The sequence below is a fragment of the Impatiens glandulifera genome, chromosome 9 (genome assembly GCF_907164915.1).
Source record: "Impatiens glandulifera chromosome 9, dImpGla2.1, whole genome shotgun sequence".
Taxonomy (NCBI): Eukaryota; Viridiplantae; Streptophyta; class Magnoliopsida; order Ericales; family Balsaminaceae; genus Impatiens; species Impatiens glandulifera.
Genome location: NC_061870.1, coordinates 26,595,287 through 26,619,891, shown reverse-complemented (window position 1 = coordinate 26,619,891; position 24,605 = coordinate 26,595,287). Strand labels below are relative to the sequence as shown.

The 24,605-nt window shown below is 26.2% G+C and overlaps 2 protein-coding genes across 3 annotated transcripts in view; one reads left to right on the top strand and one right to left on the bottom strand.

The window, feature by feature from the left end:
• Positions 1-17,680: 17,680 nt before the first annotated feature.
• Positions 17,681-18,951, top strand: LOC124916106. The gene is made up of 5 exons (XM_047456839.1): positions 17,681-17,901; positions 17,987-18,090; positions 18,181-18,352; positions 18,418-18,516; positions 18,610-18,951. Exons 1-5 carry the CDS (start codon positions 17,713-17,715, stop codon positions 18,949-18,951), a joined length of 906 nt encoding a protein of 301 aa, XP_047312795.1. The 5' UTR covers positions 17,681-17,712.
• A 677-nt stretch (positions 18,952-19,628) lies between these two features.
• LOC124914076 (protein SWEETIE) overlaps positions 19,629-24,605 on the bottom strand; it is a 32,761-nt gene continuing 27,784 nt past the window's right edge. The window contains exons 43-48 of one of the 2 annotated variants that reach the window (XM_047454554.1): positions 24,339-24,474; positions 22,987-23,300; positions 22,763-22,897; positions 22,512-22,676; positions 21,490-21,615; positions 19,629-21,314 (exon numbers count right to left, since the gene is read on the bottom strand). In XM_047454554.1, coding sequence (XP_047310510.1) covers positions 19,857-21,314; positions 21,490-21,615; positions 22,512-22,676; positions 22,763-22,897; positions 22,987-23,300; positions 24,339-24,474 — 2,334 coding nt within the window. In that variant the 3' untranslated portion in view covers positions 19,629-19,856. The remainder of the gene's footprint in view (positions 21,315-21,489; positions 21,616-22,511; positions 22,677-22,762; positions 22,898-22,986; positions 23,301-24,338; positions 24,475-24,605) is intronic. The other variant, XM_047454555.1, reaches the window with a different exon arrangement.

Here is a 24,605-nt window from a genome sequence, read left to right as displayed (position 1 = left end):
CTCGCTTAGCTGGAAAACTTGTATAATAATTTAAATTCTTATTAAGGTTTAATTCAAATACAATTTATTTATTTTTTTATATATAAGAAACTAGCTTGACTAATAACTATCATCTCTATAATTTAGTGTAACCCAAAATATTGGTGGAAATAAAACCTTTGTTTATTAGCAAATCTATTTTCTACACTACAAAAACGTTTGACGATTTTTTTATATTTGAAATGATGTAATTTAAGTGGTGAGAACATTGTTTAGTTTTGGTTATTTGAATAATAAAAAATATCTTCTCATTTATTATATTACTTAATTTATTAATTAATTAAATACTAAAATATTACCCTTTAGTTTAAATTATTATTTTTTATTTTATTATTATATATTAATATTTTTTATTTTTATTATCAAAAAATGATCATATACTTAAAATTATCACAAATTATTAAAATTTTAAATAATCAAGTTATTTTGAAATACTATAATCTGATAAAACATTAAAGAACATCATAAGGGGAGGTCAGGCTGGTGGGGTATTTATGCTATCTTCCTCTATTAAAAAAATATATTTATGTATAATTAAAAAAAATGTTTTTTTAAGGGTTGAATCATTTATTTATAGTACATTAAGCTATAAATGAAAAAAGATAAATTATCTAAGTTAAATTATTATTATTATTATTATTATTATTTATTTGTTAATTTTTATATTAAACTATTATTCATATTTACATTATTTTAAAAAATATTTAAAATTAAAAGTTAAAAAAAAAATAAAAGTTACACAAATGCCATATATATCTAACTTTTGAGATGAGACCTGCATTCCATTACATAATTGTATTTTGAAATCTTATTTTAATGATTTGGTTTATTCACTAAAAATATATATAATTTTTTTTTATAGAGATGATTGATTAAAAAATTAATAAATTTTTTATTTCTTCTCTATTCTCACTAATTATTCATTTTCTAGCTTGATATATCACTCATTCTCACATTCTCTCTTAAATTCCCTTTCTCTCTCCTTTTTTTTTCATAATTTTTAACCATTATTTATTGATTTATTTGTTGGAGTAAAAAAATGGCATATGAAAATAATCCTTATTATTATTATTATCCAACCTCTTATTTTTATGGTGGAACATACCCTATCAATTCGAATTAATGGTTCTATTAATTTTCGGTTTGTTTGGTGCTTCTTCTTTTTTTTAATTAAGTTGGTCGGTTTGTTCACAATCCTAATATATATATATATATATATATATATATATATATATATATATTTCTTTTAAAGCTTAAATCTTTTTATTATTAATGGTAGTGACCAGCACTTTTTTTCTTAAAAAAACTTTAATATTGTTTGTATAAAGGTAAACAAAACTTAAAAATTTTCCAAATATTTATTCTAAACAAAACGATGTAAATGTAAATAAAAAATTAGAAAACCAACCAATTAAAGTACATTACATAACTTAATTATTCGGCATAAACGATGTCAATTAATTGCCAACAACTCATTAAGAGCAGGCTCAAATTGAGTTAGTTTCTAATATAAAAGTAGAAAGCAACAACGATGGTCGATGAATTTAAATAGGTGATAATTATTTTATATAAAAAGACACGGGAGTATGGATATATATAATAAAATTAATAATTTAAAAAATATAATATTTTAGTAATATATATTTTAGTATTTAGTTAAAAGTTAATTGAGTGATATGATAAATGAAAAAAAAAAAAAAAGTGAAATGACATTTGAGTGGTTTGAAGCCGACCTATAAAATATGCATTAATTGCTAGCATATAATTCCATTAAATATATTCTGCCAAATTCATAATTAAGGTTTGAAAGACAAACCAAACAAAACAGTGAATTAGGAATACTAGCTGGATGTCATGCATACAAACATTTCCCAACTTCACTTGGACAGTCAATAAATATTCTTAATTAGGTACTATATATATATATACAAAATTTTATCTTCTCTTAAAAAAATGAAAATTTTCTTCTAATAAATAATAAAAGTGAAAGTCTTATAAGTTAATGTTGTCATGATCGGCTGCCATGAACTCATTTTTGCTGCTAGATGATAATCTTAGTTCAAAGCACTTGTAAATATGTCAATTTGTTGTTTTATTTTGGGAAGAACAAACGTTTAAGGCTGTGCTATTATCTATTAGAATCGAACAAGGAGAAGAAATGGTGGTCCATAGTTTGACCCTTTTTTTCTTAAATAGTTAGGGCGTGAAAACTCTAACCAATAATAAGTAAATGAGTTATTGTACTTTATCAATTAGTTATGAGTCTCGTCACCTTTCTACTTTAAAAATATTTAATTATCAATATCCCCAGCTTTATGAGGTCATGAGTTCGAGATTTCAGACAACAAGTTCTCGCTCGTCGAATTAATTAATTAAGTGTGTTTGCGGGTCATATGCTTAACCCACATAGATTAATTAGTCGCAGTCCGAAGAAGATACGAAATTCAGTGTTTTAAAAAAAAAATCTTTAAATTAAATTAACTTTATTAGTGAGTGAATGATGTTTTGGAAGTAGTGAATGTCATCTAATATGAAATGAGGATAATGTATGAATTTGTAACAACTGTTTAGAAAATTTTATTTTGTTTAAAGAAATTTTGATTTGGTTAACTTCATCCACACGATTAATAGATGCTAATATGATCTCGAGATGGAGTAGTAATTTTATTAATTTTTTACACTATTTTTATGAATAATTAGACTAAGAGTAATTAAACATGCATATCCAAACTTACATATATGTATATATATTTAGTATACCCCTTTTGTTAACTACAATTTTTGCAATATGTTTAAATTTAATATCACTCTTATTTATACAAAAATATGAATCAACTCTTCAACAATATGGTTTAAATAAATATTATTTTAACTTGAGATTACTAAGAATTTTCTTTCTCTAGCTTTTAGTGAAGGATTTTTTCAGTTGAACTTGCCTAGACTTTCTTTTCTTTATTAGGGATAGGTGAAATTTAAACTCATGTACCTTTTTTATCACAAAATAGCTAGCAGTTTCATACTGAAAAAAAAATGTCTTGCCTATATTATATATAAGCATGTTCACGGTCAAATGAAAATAGTCTAATCTAAAAGATCAAAAGTGTCAAGTTCAATTTCTTAAAAACGCATGGGAACTTAGTAAATTTTTAAAAGAATTAATTGCCCATTCCCCTCCTTTTATGCAAAATATTTATCTAGTGTATAGAAGTGAACACAAAAATAAATACACCTGACTCATGATAAAAAAAAAAAAGAATATTCATTGGGAAAAGAGTGAATAAGCAAATGGTTTTTGATTTAGGTTAGGGTTGGGGTTGTGTGACAGGGATGGTTGGGTGGTGGTTGCACGTTACGGTTATGACTTGTGATTAATGCATGTTGTGGCCAATAAATTTTCTTTGGTCCTTGTCCTTATTAACTATTTATTTATGGTATGACACTAGGCTAAGTCTTATTAATTAGTCCATCAAGTCCAATACCTATTTTCTTTTCTATTCATATCATTGTCAAAATCTCAATTTTAATAATTCTAGATGAATTCTAGAAGTTTATGTTTTTTTATTAAATTATGTTCAAATATTAATTAAATATTGTTGATAATGATATTTACTTTCACGAAAATGACCTTTTCGTAAAACTTACATTAGATAAATACAATTATTGTTTTGAATACATTATTTTAACCATATTTTAGTTCTTTTGTAAAATTTATTTTACAATTTTAGACTATCCTCCACAATTTTATTTAAAATATTGAACCTTAATTAACCTTTATTATAAAGTTTGATTGTTGAAAATTGAAATTAAAAAAAAAAATCTTCAATATAATAATTAGTCATTTATTAGTTTAAGATTTTTAAAGTAAAATATTATATATAGAAATTAATATTTAAATAAAACTAATTTTTATTAAAACAAAGGGAAAATTAAAATAATATTAAATTATATTATCAAAATATGAAAATAATTTTAAATCAAATTGTCAATATAATTTAACACAGTGGTTAGAATGTGTTTTTATAAGTTCCAACACTCTTTAAAGAAAAAAGAAAAATAAATTAACTTATTTATTGAAAAAGCGTCGCTAAATAAGGTAATATCTAACTTTTGGGCGTCGCTAAATAGGGTCTTAGCGGCGTATATTATTATGCGCCGCTTGGACCATAATGTTATGCGTCAGTAGATTCATTTATGAGCTGGACAAGGTTTTTTTTTGAGCCGACAAATTTCTTTTTTTGTTATAGTACTTAATAATGTAATATTTGAATACTTCCTTTCTATTTATTTATTATATTAAGTTACACGACAAAGCTACACAAATATCAATTTTATCCAAATATTGAAACCAGTTTTGTTTTAGGCACAAATTAATATCATAAATATACACTAATATTTAAAGACACTGAAGAATAAGTTTGGTCAAATTAATAATTTGACAATAATGAAATCTCAATACAAATGAATATATACTAAAGGGAAAAAATAATCATATATTTTTATTAATCATACTATTACTATATTTGCATTGAAAGTTAAAATATTAATATTACCCAAACACCTGTACAAAAATTTTCGCAATGAAATATAAAATAATTTTTTTAGATGACTAAATAAATGATATAATACACCCGTCCAAATGACATTATCTCCATTTTTAAGAAGAAAAAAGAAATTTATCACATGAGAGTACAACTTAATTAATTTAAGAAATTAATTACTCAAGATAAATTCATAATCTTAATAAAAGAAAATTTGGTTATCTTTGGAGAAGAACAAAAATAATGTGTCTCCGGATATTATAGATATATAATTGTTGAAATTTAAAGAGAGCTAAAAATTATTGTAATAATACTTCTATAATTCATTACATAAATTTTGTCTATTTATAAATAATAAATTGCATGTTGTACATATAAAATTTAAATATAATAATATTCTCACATTATCTAACATTCTAATAATATTGTGATAATATTGTTAACTTATATTACATGGTTAAGTCATGCTAAATTCTTACCTTATATATATAACTTGTAAAATAAACTAATATATGTTACTATAACTAATGCAATATTTGGTCATCAATTCGATGATAAAAGATCTCTATCATCAATTCATTAAGATAGAAGTTAGTCCGCAACAACTGCAACATTAAAATTGTTATATAAAAAATTGATACCTTTACAAAAGGGCATTTCAACAAAGAAGGTGAGACTCACATACAAATAAAATTGGTTGCACAACTATATATCAACAACGGGTTAACAATTTCTTAACTGAATATAAGGTAGAGAGTTCGGTAAAAAAATAACTTAAATAAAATCTCAGTGCTTTAATGGGCAGAAACGGATCAAGAATTAAGGCTTGAAAAAAATTAGGTTGAGCATTAAAAAGTAACGAGGAAATTTTGATTAAAACGAGTGGATAAAAGTAAGTTTTACCATTTTTTAATAATTAGATAAACAAATAGTGAATTATATTAAATTTTTTTTAAAAATTAGGGGTAATATCATATTTTTACCGTAAAAATAAATAGAGTAATGTCACCTTTGTTTTTCGGGTGGGCCGAGCCATTACATAGATCCAGTTAGATTAAGCATAAAATAAATAAAAATCTGATTAATTTGAAGGAAATGAAAGGAAAAAATAATATGAACATAGAGTATGATTTAAAATTTGTATCACATTAATTAACTAATACAACAACTATTTTTTTTTAAGATTGTGCTATACACATACTTTGTAATAATAAAACAAAATTGACTAGGCCGAAGCTCAATACACATGGATCTTTGCTCTTTAAAAAAATAAACTTTAGAGAAGTTGAAAGTTCGATTTTTTTTCCCCTCCGATAGCTATTTTAGTATTTGAGGGTGTTTTGTTTTTATTTCTATCACTCAGATTTGAGTTGATGTTACACTTTGTTTGGTTCGACATCCTATTTAATCGGATCGGTTTTTTCGTTTCGAATTTTTGTAGTCCGAATAATATTTTCAATCATTGGTGGTATAGTTTGCTGTTCATACCATTCGATTGTGTTGGTGATTCTTTCTCGAGTTTGTCTCTATCCTCTTCTTAATTAGCAGCAAAGGAGACAAAATAATAAAAAGTAACTTGATTTGATTTTTTATATGTAGGAACTCTTACCAATATCCTCTCATGAGGGGTAAGAATTTCTCACTATTTCAGCCAAATATGTAGATGATCTATTTTTATTTGGTATGACATTTTTCGGCGTTGTTTACCAACCCTTGACAAATGATAATTTTAACTGTCGTACAAAATCTTTGACATCGTTTGGCTTGCTCTACTTTAACATCGTTCAAAAACTCAAATGAGTTCATCTTTGAAGGACCTTAACAATTCGTTTAATCGTTGAATATTTTTACTAAGAGTTTTATTTTTATAAATTGTTTATACAATTTGTTACCTAGATCTATTATTGATTTTGAAGAAGTATCTGGTATCATTTACTCATTCATTTTTCATATTTAACTCTTATTTGATTTTAATGAAAATTATTTCCTTAATAAATAATTAAAAAAAACTCATTACAACCTCTCTGTAAATCATTAATACTATTATGTCAGAATTTACTAACAGCTTAAGGTCGGTAGGATAATGTGGATCATTGGAAAAGGCCTCTAGCTAGGATCTATTACTTAATTACTCTTTATCTGAAATACAAGTTGAGGCATTGAGAAAGCATTTTGACTAGTCTGATCAATTGGGACTGGTTATAGCCGATCTTCTCCATGTCAGTGTGATGGAATAAGTATTCACTGAAAATGGTGTGCATGGTATGGGTTTAAATTTGACAGGAAATGATCCCTATTCCCATTCTATTTTGGTCTAATTTTAGATTTAGTCCAAGCTTCACTTGTTATGTACTTAACTTCGTTTCTACATAATTTGCCTAGAAGAAATTAAGTGGTATATCAACCACCCACCCACTTTGTTAATTCATTAATTGGTAAGAGTTTTGGATTAAACGTTTATCGTGTTCAATTATTATTATTAGAAACACTTTAATTATAGAGGGTTACAGCAAAAAATATTACACATAATCCCCAATATTAGTCGAGTTTCGCACAAATGGAGAACACCCTGTTAATAATAATAAAAATCAAGTGCATGGTATTTTACATGAGGGAAATTAGCTAGGTTAGGAACAGTTTATAATTGCATTAATTAAGTTGGAGTTGAACATAAGATTTTTTTTTTAAGCACCATATGTGTGGATTATTAATTTATTTATGAGATATGTTATTACTTATTAGCACACACACACATATATATATATATATATATATTCTAATATATATAGAGGTCCTCTTAGCAATAACAAATAAAAAAAAAATATTTAAATAAGTATTAGTTTTAAACATTCTTCTCACCATTAGCCTAGATATAAACATCCTTCATTAAGGAAAAAATGATTTTCTTTACAAACTCTCAAATTGAGAATGCAAATTAACAACATAATAAATAAAATGTGTAACAAAAATGAATGGAGTCTCTAAATAAGTTATGATGTGACGGTGGAGAAAATGTTACTCACTCTTGCAAGCAATTTTTTTAAAAATAAAATAAGTTGTTTTTTCATTAGTCCCTAACCTCATTAAGATCACATAAATAAATCAAGAAAAAATATTCACCAATACAAACTAAATTTCACATAAACTGTAAGGACATTTGTACCAGTTTCCCTATTTTGTATCCCTAAAAATAATATAAAATAATAATATCTTTATTTTAGAGAATCAAAATATAAATTATTCTACATCAGTTTCCTTATCCTTATCCATATATCATTTAAATATTCATTAAAACAACCAACTTTTCAACCATCTCAACCACTTAATTACTTATTCATATATATTTAAATATTCATTGTTATCCATAAAAGACAAAATATATTATTTTATTATTTAGGGATGCTACAGTAATCCCTAAATATAAGGATTCACTGTTCATTATCCCTAAAAAATTATACTTTGATAAAGCATTTTTTTTACAATTTTTATATTATTTATCTTCATAATAGAGATAGAACACATTTTAAAAATTCTGCTACAAATGCCCTAACAACTCACAAGTTTCACAAAATAAAATTAATTACAAGAAAAAAAAATGAAACAAACATTAAGATGGTAACAAAATAAATAAAATAAATAAATAAATCACATGTCATAAGAGCTCAAATAAACTCTAATGTTAGTCTTCTTAGTGTCGAGTCCTACAAACAATTTTGTTTTTTAAATCCCATTTTATTTGTTCTCATAAAAGATTTGTGATATATTCATAATTCATGTAAAAATCAGTCATGTTTATTTTTATTTTTATTAAAACATGTGTGTAGTTTATATATTGTTTTTTTATTTACACTACTTTTTTGGGGGTGGGTTAAGTTTCATATTTTCTTTCTTCTTTCATTTGTGAAAGTTGGAAGCTTTTTGTCCTTTTCTTATTTTATTTTTCTATTTTAGTGATGATCAATTATATGCATCACAAAGTATTTATATATGTAAAAAGAAAAAAAAATGTGTTTATTATACTATTAAAATTGATTTAAATGACAACTTCCAACCACATCTATTAATAACTAGGTAACATTTGAAAGTGAATAAGTGACGGGGACCTAGCTATACACACTCTTAATTAAATCGTTAAACAAACGGAACACTTAATTAGATCTGAAGTTTTGATTATTATTTGTGAAAGGAAATCATATGCATATGTCAATTCAAAAAATTATAGGATTATTATTCATTAGAAAATAAGATAAAAATAAGTCATTCAACTTTTAAATATATATCATATTAAATACAATAAATATCCTCTGTTTTTACTTGTGTATTCCGCTAGAAGCCACACAATATGTGAAAACTGTTTAAGTATAACAAAACCAAACCTAACATAAGAAAAATTAAAAATATAAAAAAAAAAATCTACACAGAAAAAACAAATACAAAATATAAATATCTTATGCATCAGTTTAATCACCATAATTTTAAGGCAAAAGTTACCTTCATATTTTGAGATTTGATGACGTGAGACCAAACATTTTTATTTATCCTTTATATTAATAAAGTAATTCATATTTTTTATTTTTTATTTTTTATAATTAATGTGAGACGTCACAAAAAAATTTTTTTTTTTTTTTTTCAAATTAAGATGTTTTGCAATAGAAAATGACTTTTAAAATTAAAATATTAAAAGATAAAATTTGTTCAATAAACCAAAAAGCTAGAAATTAGAAATGGAGAATTCCACTTTAAGACTTTGCAACTCACTGCTTAGTAAAAAGTTTTTCTAAATACAAATATATAATTGAGAAAGAAAAAAATTAATTACTCATAATTAAATAAGAATATTACTATTTATATTTTCTTTTTGTTAGAATAATAAATATAATAATTTTAAATTTATTTTTATTTGTTTCTTTTGTAATTATATGAACCTTAAATTATTAAACTATATATATTATAAATATTATTTAAAATAAAACTTTACCTAAAGAATTCTTTTTAAATTGTTAGGGTTGTGACACAAGTTTATATAACTGTCCCTTAAACTTTAACCAATAAAAAGTCTAACATGTAGATAATTGAGTCGGCCCATTAAAAAAAACTCAAATATTCAAATTTATTTAAACAAGTTTATTAGTGGGTCTATTTTAATAATAAATAAGACAAATCATAAATTATAATAAATTTTACCAACAATCTAATGGATCAAAAAGATCTATATATTATTATCTAACAGCAATCATTATAACAATAACTAAATTTAGAGATCAAACAAATAATTGCAATAATAGAAGTTGACATTTTAATAATTATATTAACAAAATTAACGAAGATTCATAGTTTAATGATAAAATGCAAAATTCATATTCTCAAGTTTGTGAATTCAAATTTCAAATATGAATCATTTAAAAATATATATATATATATAAAAAAAAAGTGATTGAATTATTCAAACTCATAAAAAGATATTTTATCACTGGTGTTAGTGGTTATTTTATATTAAATGCTTACATAAATACATATTATTTTATATCCTTTGACTTTGATTTATAATTTGAAGGATCGGCTCGGCTCGGCGTTTTGTTTAGGTCAATTTTTGACCGATTGGGTTTTGTGGATTTTAGTAAACCCAACACCCGGCCCTAAGTATATAGGACATCAGCATTTATAAATATAGACAAACTTATTTAAACAATATTATACATTTTTTTTATTCTTTAGAGCAGGAAACCAATAAAAAAAATAACTGCAAATCTGTAAATAATATTTGTAGATTTGTTTTTTTATCATTTTGCATTGATTTCTATGTTTATTTATTTAACTCAGTCATAACTTTAATTAAATTCCAGTATTTTAAATTTGTTTATTTTAAAAAGTTATTAAAATTTATAGTGGGAATCTAACTCCATATTTTTTTTTTAATCTTTTTAGTTAAAACTATTCACACTTGAACAATCCTAAAAAATATTAAGTTAAAAAACTAGTATTTTTTAAATTGAATTATGTTTAGATTATATATATATATATATATATATATATATATATATATATATATATATATATATATATATATATATATTATGTTTTCTCCAATTATAATTATTTTCTTAACTCTTAGCAATAAATAAAATAATACTTTTGAGTTTATCAATGATTCTTATTTTTGTTTGTATTAAAAGTGATTGAAATTTGTCTTTAATTTAATTTGGATGTCCTCTTGTAGTAATACTCTAACGTTTATATAAATTTTTTACTATTTTAATCATATATATAAATAATCATTTATCACTTGACATAATTGTTTTTGTTGTTGCTTTAAACAATAACAATTTTTACTAGCGCGACTTTTTTATTCAATTCATCTGAAACTCAAATGAATTCGTCTACGTACAAAGTCACTATGAAAACATTGCATGATTGTTGAATTCTTCACTAAAATCTTATTTTTTATAAACTTATCGTACTAGCTATTTAACCTCGAGATTATAAGTTATTTATTTTAATTTTAATTGTATAGGTTATTTTGTATTATTTATATATAGATATACGATTTTTTTAATTGAAAGACTGATTTATTTTAATAAATGAAAAAATATAATAAATGATCATTAAATTAGGATGAAAATGAACTGATAACTTATAATTTAAAGTATAATACATGAGCATTATATTAGAAGAAAATGAAATGATGTCTAATGATTTGAACTATTATATCGGTGCAATAATTATGATAAAAGTAGGAATAACATAAAATGCATGGTAAGAGTACTAATTAATTAATTAAGATGTTTGAAGAAATAAAAATGGAATTTTTTTTTTAAAGATAGACGAGTTAGTTATAAACTCTTGGCAACCAACTCTCAACTGTGTTGATGGAGATCAATCATAAAATTTGATCCAAAAGTAATTATAAAATTGACACAAAAGCTTACGTGTCAAACAACCTTATTTAGTCAACGTTGTATCTTCTTCTTCTTTTATACATTATTTACCTTCCATCTCCCAACCACTTTTTGGATGTCAATATGTATCAACAGTCAGTTTTATATTCAAATATTAATAATACTTGTACTTATTTGATGTATGATTATTTCTGACTTATTTGTTAAAAAAATATAATATAAAAGAAAAAGAGTGATAGTAGAGGCAATTTGGGAGAGGAAATAAGAGGATGAATAACATGGTATCAACTCATTAATTGGAAAAATGGAAAAATGAAAAAAAAAAAAAAAAAAAAAAAAAAAAAAGATAAAATAGAAAAATTATTTAATTTTTTCAGTCAATCACGTGTTATCATCTCTATTCCCTCTCACATTCTCTCACCCATATTTTTTCTCCCAATAAATACTCATAAAAATAATTTGTCAAAAATTAAAACAAATTATGTTTATTAAAAAAAAGTTAAATCAAATATTTTCTTTGAGTAACTTAAAAGGTCTCAAGTTTATATATATATATATATATATATATATATATATATATATATATATATATATATATATATATATATATAATAATAATAATAATAATAATAATAATAATAATAATAATAATAATAATAATGGAGGTGAAGTTAAATTTGAATGAACCTGTAAACATATGTTATTAAAATTATTAATACATACATGATTATAAAATATTCAAAATATTATTTTACTTAAATCAATACCAATAAGATATTAATTTTGCTTTTAAGTAAATAAAAAAAAAACTTTCCCAAACAAAACTCTCGCCCTGCCAGAGGAGAGAACTAGAGTTTTCAAACATGGCCAATATATATCTTCTACCGTATCATATATTGATTATAAAATAGTTAACCTTATCTTTATATGATAATAGTAAAAGAATAATTAATGAGAAAAGAAAGTTGAAATCTAAAGCATAACATATAATTGAAATATTCAATCAATATATATATGATTACGATAGAAAAGAAAATAAATGATTAATTATTACAGAAATAGATCATAGGATGATGATCTCTCAACAAACCTCTCTCCCAAAGTCTTCAATTTGATTTTTTTATTGTTGAAGTTAAGAATTCTTATTGCAAGATAATTGGATGAACATATTTTTTTTTTTGTTTACTTCTAAGAATTACATATATATATGTCAATCAAAATTGTTTCCTTGTAAAGGAGGCAGCATCGAGTCATGCTCGATTAACACTACACAAGTCGGGTGAAAAACCGATTCTCGGAACTTTGGCTACTTCTAGAGAAACGAATTCTAAGATCATTGATATCGAATTATAGACAATTAATGGGGACCCTCATTCTTTTGGGTGTGATTTTGATGTTACACCTACATTTTACCAATCTTCAACAATACACACATCTTCATGTGTTTTTTTTTTGTTATCTATGAATTGCACATTCTATTTGATTTAAGTAATTAGAATATCCCGTGTAAGTAGTTGGAGGATAGAAAGTAATAATTGCATAATTTACTGCTCTATCCACCACTCCAAACATAAATGAATAATTGAAAATGGATATTCATAAAAGAAAAAAAAATAAGTGATCACTTTGAAAGAAAATAAATATTATTAACATATAAATATAAACTATTAATAAATAGTTAGATTTCTCAGATAAAAATAAAATATAAAAAAAATTAAAATCATATAACAAAATAAAGTTAGTTAAATAAACATTTTTCAAAAGTGTGAATACTCCATTTCATGCATAATAACAAAGTTTGATTCCACTTGAAGTAAAATTATATTCTTTAATATACTTTCAATTTTTTTTAAGTTTATAGATTTGGAATATAATTTCACAAACACAAAATGCAATTGAATATTTGTAAGTTGAACAAAAAAAATGTATTTGTATTTGTAATTATCCATTTTTATCATTAATTAAAAACACTATCGATTCATCATATATATTAAGTTTGACCTAGCTAGATATATATTCATGTGATCACAAGTTTCTTCTCTGGTACGAGGTCTTAACAAACATGAATCTGCTAACCCTAAATCGATATTTGGTCAGAGCTCTCTAAGGAAAGCTAACCAAAATATAAATGTACATTTGTATTTATCGATTTTCAAGTTGAATTAAATTAGTTAAGATGATCAACAAATGTGTGATTTTGATAAAGAAGTTCAAACAAAAATAAAAATTACATCAATAAGTTCAAACAATTCGTAAGACAATGTATTGGTGAGCCAACAACCTAACTATATCATTGTGGTGAAATAGATGGAAATGAAAATCTGCTTTTTATAGTGAAAGAAACTAATTTAAAAATTGTCAAAAATATTGATATTTTAAATGAATTGACTTTTTTTTTTTGAAAATAAAGTAAATGGTAAAAATGTTAAATATAAAATATAGATAAAAAATATTTTCAAATCTTTTTATATCTAATAAAATTTTATTTATTCAATCATATTTTTATACCAAATAAAAAAAATCTCTTTCACTCTATTAAAAAAATTAAATTTTATTACATAATTGTTGGATGTCATGTTAATTCTCTTTTAATTCAAAAAAATTGTCACTAAATACGTAGATCTACAATAATATAGAGTTTTTAATACATTAATTTAAATAAATAAGAATAAAAAAATTTTATTGCTGCAAAGAGATTGAGAAGAATCCTTGTGACAACACAATAACACTATATTATTATTGCATAATTTTCAATTAGAACTAGAATAATGCTCATGCATCACATAAATTTCATTTACTAGATAACAATAATTCCCGAAATTCTGGGTATTCTAAGTGGAAAAAAAAAATATTTGACTTATATTTTAAGTTGAATTGAAAAATATAATAATTTGTATTATAAATTAAAAAAAGTTATTTGAATAAATATCACATTAATTTTTATGGGCCTAAGGCACTTTAAATCCATTTTTAAGGGTGGCCGAGTAGGTTGGCCGGCCTTATGTGGCCTTAGTCTGTGGCCGGGCCTGCAAAGTTAATAATATCCCTAAAATTCCAATTTTTAAATAATTTTGATTTAAATTTGAATTTACTACTTAATTTTAATTTTTTTTTATGACCTTTAATTGTTTAAGGTCTTGTTTAGGTTGAGTTTTTAAAATAATCAAAATAAAAATAAATTTTTAATTAATCACTTTTCAACAATTACATCACTAATTTATTAATTAAAATATTAAAATACTCTCCATATTAAATTATTATTTTTTATTTTATTTATATATATTAATACTCTTTAAGTCTTTTTTAAAAAAATAATCACTACTTACTCAAAATCATCAAAAATCGTTATATTATTTTCCCTCTATTTTTTTTTTAAAAACTCCAATTCAAACCAGACTTAAGAATATATTTTTTACGGAAAAAAAAAATGCCAAAATACCTTGATTTCATATTTCATGAGGAGATTGCTATTTACTACAATTATGGTTAAGCTAAGGATTAAAATAACCTCAAAACTTAAATTAAATTTATTAAACTCATTATACTATTTAGAATATATTATCACCCGGATTTATTTTTTAGGTAAGTTATAAGAGAATCTCCAGCGCATGACCTGTGCCCGCATCGGATAGCGTAGAAAAGGGCAGGTCATTGGTTTTTTTCATTTTTTGCATTGGAGATGAAGGCAAAAAGAGGGCAGTGCCCTCTATGCCGGTCATGCCCTCTTCTGACTTTTTCATAATTATATAATATAATATATTATATAATATAGGAATATTAGTTATATATTTAATTATAATATTTTTTCCTACTGTGTTTAAGTAACATTATTATAATAACGTTAAATAAATATATATTCTAAAGTTTTACTATAAGATAGGAATATTAATTATATATTAAATTATAATAATATTAATTATATATTTAATTATAAAAATATTATAATATATTTTAAATTATAAAAATATTTTATATTTTATTATAATATAGAAATATTAATTATATATTCTCAAATTTTCCTATATATTCTCAAATTTATTCTTATAATTGTAAATTAATATATTTTTCTATTAATTATATTAACATGTTTTATATCGTTATAAATTATATCGTTATAAAATATTTTTTATTAATTATATTAATATGTTTTAAGGGTGAAATTTTCAAATTCTCCTATAATATATATATAATACAGGAATATTATTTATATATTTAATTAATAAATATATATTTTAAATAAATTAATATATTTTTTATTAATTATATTAACAACGATCTCAAATTTTCTTATAATATAGGAATATTAGTTATAATATTAGTTATAATATTCCTATATTATAAATTAGTTATTTATTTAAAATAGTATAAATAAAATTTATTATTTAGATAAGAGGGCGGGCGGAAGCATTGGAGTGTTTTGGCCAAGTACAATGTGTGCCCGCTTTCGGCTGATGTGGAATATTGATTTCACAAAATAAGAGGGCAGAGGGCTTGTGCGCTGCTGATGCTCTAACGCCCGTATCATTTAATAGTCATAGATACTAACTCATTAAAATTATACTACTATAATTAATATTTTCTCCACAATACACTTTAACTCTTATTAATTATTCTTATAATGGAGTCTTATATGGGTATTTTTTTAACATTAAAAAATCCATACATACGGTGAAAATTATGTCATTTAAGCCCAATGATTAAGGAATAACATAAAAGTAAAAAATTCCAAAAGAAATACTTATAAGTGAATAACTTGACATAAAAAAAATAAACTAATTAATTAAAACTAATACTAAACCCTTTTTTCTAAAAGAAGATGTCTTTTTATCTTATTCGAAGATCCTTCAACATGAATCAAGACTTCAATCGGATTATCACAAACTCTTATACTACGAATCTCAATTATAATCGTAAAAATAGCTAACATTATGAATGAAATGTGTAGGCAAATTTCTATTATTATTTTATATTGTGGTATTTTCTCAAAACAAGTTAAAAGTTGGATCTCTGAATCTTCTTAAGGGTACTTAGGGTAGAGAATAATATATATTATTTTATAAAAAAATAAATAAATTACTTTAGACACTATAAATCTGATAACAATAAAAAGATTTAGAATCAGTCAAATGAATGAATAAAGAGTTGGGTCCACTTTTTACTCTTATAACAATGAATTAATATACTTTAGAATGATTATTTATTTTAAATTTATTGGTCATATTTATCAGCCTATTTTTGACATGAATATAATAATGTAACTTTGAAAATAAAGGTGAATCCTCAGCTTGGACCAAGTATAATTGCCATGTATAATTAGTATTATTATTTAATTTACCATTGAATTGACCAAACTATATATTATGTACAACCATCAATAATTCATAAAATAAGTTGTTTTTACACCTTCAATTTATCTGGTAGGTTAGGTTGGTTATAAATTTCAAATAAATTTCTTTCTTCTTTTGGAATCCAAATAATAATAAACACATCCACAAATCCTATACCACATTAATCAGTCATTTGAAAATAAATTTTAAAACAATTTTTTAATAATTATCTCATCTAAATATAAACATGAAATACTTTTTTATTTTACAATACAAGTATTAAATTTGAGAATTTTGAATATCACTCCAACAATGTTTTAAATGAGATAATAATAAATATTATTTAATTATACATATATTCAACAATTAAACTTGCTTATATGGGTTTTAAAGATTTTTACCATAAACTCAACATATATTTTTTCAACTATTAAATCATTCAATTTATTAAATAAAATATTAAACTATTCTTATTTTAATTTTATAAATTTTAATTTTAATTATATGAAATTAAAAACCCTCAAATAATCAACATAAAACAAGCTCAAAGAAACTATAGCTAATCTTCATTTTTGCATCAACTACCAGGTGACTTAGTTTTCTTTAAACAAAATTTAATAAAATATTTTCTGAGTTTCGAGAAAGAAAAAGGGACAGAGACCATGACCTGATCAAACTTTTGATGGACAATTCAAAGCTTCTCAACACATTTTCTCCGCTATAACCCAAATAACAACAATTAAAAGTGTAAAATATTTTCCAACCTTGGAAAAGTCACACCAAACATGACAAAAGTTCATTTTCCTACTCAGTTAATAAATACATGAATTAATGAAGCTCATAACCAGATTTCCATTATAGCCAGCAAATTGCAGAATTTAGAGAAGAAGAAATAAACAAGGAAAAGGAAACATGGGCAAGAAACTAGATGCACTGCTTGGAAAGATTCATCACAGACATTCCAAAATGAAGACTCTAGCTAAACTTGCTGCTTGCAGACTAGTCATGATCAAGAACCAACGCCAAATTCGTTCTTCTTATGCTCGTTCTGATGTTGCCCAGCTCCTCTGCCTCGGCCACCAAGAACGCGCCCTTCTTCGAGTAATACATATATCCATAACTGATCAAATTTAGTTTTGGGATGATTATATTTATACTCAACAAGATTTGTTTTTCTTGTTGGCAGGTGGAACATTTGATTGAAGAACAAAATAAGTTGGATGCTTTTGTCATTTTAGATGATTATTTCCATGTCCTTCAAGAAAAAGCTAGCCTGGTTGATAAAAGCAGGTTAGTTGGTTTTTATTTTGACACTTTTTTTTCAGACTAAGTGTACAAGTTATATTTAACTAAATCAATGATAATTTTTCAAATTTAAAGGGAATGTCCAGAAGAGTTAAAGGAAGCAATGTCAAGTTTAATATACGCAGCTTCAAGATGCAGCGAATTCCCTGAGTTGCAAGAGATTCGAAACATTCTCACTTCTAAATTCGGAAATGAATTCGCTGTTCATTCCATTGAGTTAAGAAAAGACAGCAGAGTAAATCCTAAGGTAACGAAATATCATATATAGTTTTTATGAGCAAAACTGTTAAAATTTCAATTTTTTTTGTCTAGATAATACAGAAGCTATCGATCAAACAAACTAGTCGAGATATCAAACTGCAGGTTCTAAGGGAGATTGCCTTAGACAAAGGCATTGATATACTAAGTGAGGTAATGAACAATTTGGAATTAGTATTACCATTGATTGTATCAAACAAAGAGCATCATATTCAATAAAAATACTTGTGTTTTGGGTAATTGCAGGGGACTCCAGATTTATTGGATTCTATCAATGGAAAGAAATATACTGATTTTGCTACAGATACTCAGGAAACCATTGAATTGGAACCAACAGATGAACATTCAAACAATAGTTATGATGAAATAAGTTCAGATAATTTGAGATCATATAAATCAGAAGTTGAAGAAACAGATGATGAGAGTAAAAGTAATGTTGAATTGGGACAAGAAGAAGTATTTGGTGATGATGTAGGACAAATAATACTGCAGTCAAATGAAGAACTTGTCTTTAATAGAAGTGAAGATGAAGAAGATGGGAAAAATGTGGATGGCATGAAACTTTTGGAGTATAACCAATTGGATTGACAAGATATGAAATGAAGAATCATTTTTGGCTTAAAAAATTATGTAAAAGAGAATATACAACATAGGATTTCACTAGCTACAGGCAGGAGAGTCTTCAAATTTTTGTAGATTTTTTCTAGAATAAAACACATTGATTATTTCTAAAGTTGATTGCTTATTTTCAGAGTAGTTTTACCTTTTAAAATATTTTATTAATTTTATAGTTTGTGTAGTTGAAATGAAAATAGTGTAGTTTGAGAGATAAACAATATATTTTAAAATTGAAATCAATTTAAATCAACTCTTAAAGTTTTATAATTTTTAAAAGGTTTAACAATTCTGATTTTAAGTAAATATTTAAAATTTTTAAATAAGAGATTTATTTAAAATATAATAAAATAACAAAGTTAATAAAAAAATTAAAATATTTAATTAAGAACCTTAGATTGATAATAATATATAATAATAATTAAAGAAAAATAAAAAATAGTTTAATATTTTATTGAGTGATGTAAGATAAAAACAATATTAAAAGATAATGAGTTTTTTTAAAAATTTATTTAAATAAATCCTACCGAACCAGGACCAATGCTAACGTTAAGTTGGAATTACATAACAATTTTCTGTTTATTAAGACAAAATATCAATTTGCTCCCTATATTTTGAGTTGAATTGAAATTTATGACCCTCTAATTCAGTAATTCTGAATTTACTCCCTTAACTTTTAAAATCATTTTAACATGTTCACTTCTGACTGCAATTCCTCATAACACCAATCAAACAATCAATGAATCCCTTGCAATAACCATAAACAGAGAGAGAACTCCAACAGGGGCACAGATAGAAAATGCAGAGAATATTGCAAAGGCTAAATTCAACTGCTAAGATTCCAATAATGTAAGAAGAAACCGCAACAACAAAACAAACTAGTTGCTAATAGGACTCGATTTATTTCCAGATTTCTCGTCAGTTCCTTCATCAGGATCTGTGTTCTTACCATCACCTGTTTCATTCGAGAGGTTTAAAGAAAGTTCTTCAAGGTGTTTATCTGTCTTATTAGTAGCACTCGATTTAATTCCAGATTCTAAGTCACTTCCTCCATCTGGATCTGTGTTTTTAACATCACCTGTTTCATCCGAGAGGTTTAAAGAAAGTTCTTCAGGGTGTTTATCAGTCTCATTAGTAGCACTAGATTTATTTCCAGATTCTTCTTCAATTCCTTCATCTGGATCTGTGTTCTTAACATCACCTGTTTCATCCGAGAGGTTTAAAGAAAGTTCTTCAGGGTGTTTATCTGTCTCATTAGTAGCACTAGATTTATTTCCAGATTCTTCGTCACTTCCTTCTTCTGGATCTGTGTTCTTAACATCACCTGTTTCATCCGAGAGGTTTAAAGAAAGTTCTACAGGGTGTTTATCTGTCTTATTAGTAGCACTCGATGTAATTCCAGATTCTTCGTCACTTCCTTCATCTGGATCTGTATTATTACCATCACCTGATTCTTCGGAGAGGCTTAAAGAAAGTTCTCTAGGCTGTTTATCCTCCAAAATCTGATTATGGACCAAGTTTTCTGTGTCATCAGCAGAAAGATGATGAAAAACAGCAAGACCATTTTCTTTTTCACAGGATCCCTCTTCGCTCTCTCTCTTTTCATTTTCTGAACTATCAGGTCCAATCTGGTCTGACAATTCAACATTCTGACGATTGGTATGAACTAGATCGTCAGATTGGCTGAGTGAACTATCAGGTCCAATCTGGTCTGAAAATTCAACACTCTGACTATTGGTATGAATTAGATCGTCAGATTGGTTGAGTTGTGTATTTGTTTCCACATCCTGATGATTATCAGATGACTCAGTAATATTTTCTTGAGATTTAGGAGAATCGAGATATGGTAAGTCGTCCTCCTCAATATGGTTTATTGTGATGTCAGCATTTTGGTCATCCGGCTTACTGTTGATATCATTTGTGTCTGAACCATGCAGCTCTTCCTTCTGATTTTGACTATCTCCTATAACAGATACCATTTGAATGTCAATGGCATTTTTCTTTGCATCACTGTCTGTTACATTATCGGAAGATAAGGGTCCAAAATGTTCTTGAAGATCATTGTCAGAATCAACAGAAATCATTTTGGCATTTGAATCTGATTCATTTGCTTTTGCTGAGGCAGGAATAGACTGGAAAGCATCCCAATCATCGTCTTCCTCCTCTTCCTCTTCTGATTCTATGGTATTCTTGTCAGTGTTTTCTACTACAGATGGAATTGAGTAACCTTTTGGTTTAGTTTCCATGGTAATTGCAGGAAGCTTTATGACTAGTGGTGCAACTGTTTTGGCCTGAGTTGCATTCTGATCATCCATAACAGAAGCTCGAATGATATCCTGTTTGCAAGAATATTTTAATTAAATGTCAATAATATCACTAGCATATCGATCCAAAGGAAATGGATTAAAAAGAACATCGTGACTATTTTTGACATAAATCCTATCCTATATGTTCTTGATTAATGCTCGTTGGAAGCAAAAACAAAAACCTAGAAATCGAGAAGAAAGTCACCTGAAGTTGTTGTCTGTGTTCCACTGGCATCATCAACAACACATCTTTAATGTGGACTGCAGAAGCTGGAATTTGAGCAAGTTGAGAAACGAGCTTCATTGCCATACTTCTTAAGTCATTAGCTTCCTATACGAGAAAGCACAACCATCATTAGACTATGAAGTGAGGCTGTATGCATATTTCTCCTGCTTAAGAGATGTATGGATGGGTTAAGCATTGTAAGTGTTCCTCAGTGTTGACAAAGGTTGGGATCCTTTTCCCAAAAAATATAACGTTGGGACTAATTCAATAGGGGCTTTAATGGGGCAACAAAAAAAAAACAAATATTCTTATAGGACAACTTAAACAAGCGCACAGTCTCATATTCTCTATCAAAAGGCTGCTGGAGGAAAACATCTGAAATACAAAAGTTGATGTCTGAAGGAGCTCTTGTGCCTCTAAAAGACAACGAAAAAGAATTATTCATATCTTAGATTTAGGATTGTAAATAAAAGATAGCTTTTGGACTTCACACCTCATGGTATGCAAAATCTTAGAACTTGTTTGATGTAGGGTTTTTTTAATACAACGATTTTTGTAGAAAAATCTTGTTCGGTGATAAAGTTGATTATTTTGTATTTAATATTTTAAATGTTATAAAAAATAACGTAAGGGTAATTTGGTATTTGGTTGATGAATGCAGTGATTGATGATGTCATAAGGGATTATTTGGATTAAATCCAAACAGGGCCTTAATTATCAGGGGAGTAAAATATGTTAAGGTTCTATTTTCATCTACCCATGCAAATGGAGGTTTCTTAACGATACCATTCACTGGTCCAGATTCAAAGGACTTGCATGGCTACTGTGAAGTCAGGAAGAAAGATAGCCATAAAGTAATGACCTACTCAGATAAAGATAAAGAGTTTTCATATGATCATGTGGAGACTCATAGATCAGTGGTAGAGCACAAGAATTCATGTCATTTAAAGAATTTGATACGACAATCAGGAGAGAGATAGAGTAAAGCCATGTCCTTTTACCTGAGAAATACCATCCTCTGAAGCAAAGAAGATCATGAGAACAGCTTCCAAGAGAATATGCATAAGAGCTTTCTGAAATTTCTGGTCTTTTTCAAGAGTTTGCAGTAGCATTAGAACACGAACGCACTCACTGACAATAGCTGCAGCTTGTCTGTTAATGGGCTTCTGTTAATATAAAACATTGAGAAGTTCCTTCAGAATGATGAAAGTTGAAATCTTATACAAGATGATGTACAATTTTAGAGTAATACCCTCAACAGCCTTTGGATCAAATTGAATATATCTCTTAGAAGTTCACTATAGAAGAATAATGTGAAAGAGCTATCTTCAGTGTCAGTAGTTCTCTGTACCATGCTCTTTAGAACTTGTAAGGCAATTACTTGAACCTGCCAATTGAAAAGAAGAAAAAAAAAAGATATATTTGTATAAAGTGAATGGACGAGAAAGCACCTAAAAGTCATAATATGTTGATTACCTGCATGTTTGTATTGCTAAGAGCTGTCTGGATACATTTGGTCCCAAGTCGGAAGAAAGCAAATAACATTGGATTGTTTTCTTGGGTTTCCTTAGGACATTCAAGTTCAAATGAAATCTTAGATAGTACTATACTTTGTTCGAGGAAAAAAGCAAGTCTTGATTGCAGCAGCTTGGATGATAAAGTGTTGCTCTTCTCCAACATATGAGTTTGCTCAATGAAGTCCTTTGTCAAACTTGCAATTGCATTTAAACAAGCTCCAATCATTGTTCTCAAGCAGCATATATCATCCTCACCTAGCTTATTAGATTTATCTGCAAACAAGGACTGTTTAAGATGCCTGTTGAGAAATTTCTAGCCTAACATACATGCCACTAATTGGGAGCAGTGTTGAAACAAAATGAGTTGATCTAATAATCCAATCTGATACAACATTCTTTGTTATTGAACTGGACTTTCACATTGCAGGTTAGAAAGTACCAGAATGGCAATCGTGCTGACTATACTTGGATGGGGAATATTGTTTTGGGTCCAACCAATACATATGCACGATGCAACATCCAATTAGCAATACTAAATGGTGAACTGCTTAGTTTCCAAAGTACACATGCCACTAATTGGGAGCAGTGTTGAAACAAAATGAGTTGATCTAATAATCCAATCTGATACAACATTCTTTGTTATTGAACTGGACTTTCACATTGCAGGTTAGAAAGTACCAGAATGGCAATCGTGCTGACTATACTTGGATGGGGAATATTGTTTTGGGTCCAACCAATACATATGCACGATGCAACATCCAATTAGCAATACTAAATGGTGAACTGCAAGTACACACGCCTTTACCTATAATTCCTTTTTTGGCTTTATTCTAAAATGGTTGTCTTTAATTTGTATGCACAATTTTAATTATTTCTTTGGTTTGACATGTGAGTAGACCAATAAGGCATTTAAAAATGAGAGGATCAAGGGCTTGATTTGATAGGAATCTAACACATTTTTCTTTGTTATTATCTTTTCATCTGTTTCCACTCTTATAAAAATGATCGCACCTCACGTTCATAACTCTATTTAAAACCTTTTAATGACCCTCTTTCAATAAAAAAAAAAAAGATGTGTCTATTAACAAATAAATTTGATTGTGTTCTTGAAAAAAATAGAACAGTTTTAAAAAGTATGGTGACATGTTAAAAAAAGTGACTTCATAAGTTGGTTACATGTTAGTTATCCACAAACTAAAATTAGTAAAGGTAGTGCGGAACTAAATACACAAGCATTAAGATGTAAAGCAACAAGCATCTAGATATAATATACAAGACATGTTGTTGAGTAGAAGGAGATAAAGCACTCACCAGAAAGATGCTTCTTTAATAATGAACTTATATTGCGGACAAATTCAATGGCTTGTGACAAGCTTTGCTCTGTAGAAATGCCTTGTGCATATTGATAACCAATAGTGAAAAATGCCATCATAGACTTCAATGGCAACTGCGTAAAACAACAACAAAAACTTGTTTGGTTAAAAGATGAGCTTACACAATTCATATTAGTTTTTTATTTTATTTGAATGTTGGAAGCTAGCATGACCCCCACAGCCATATTAGTGCTATACCATATGA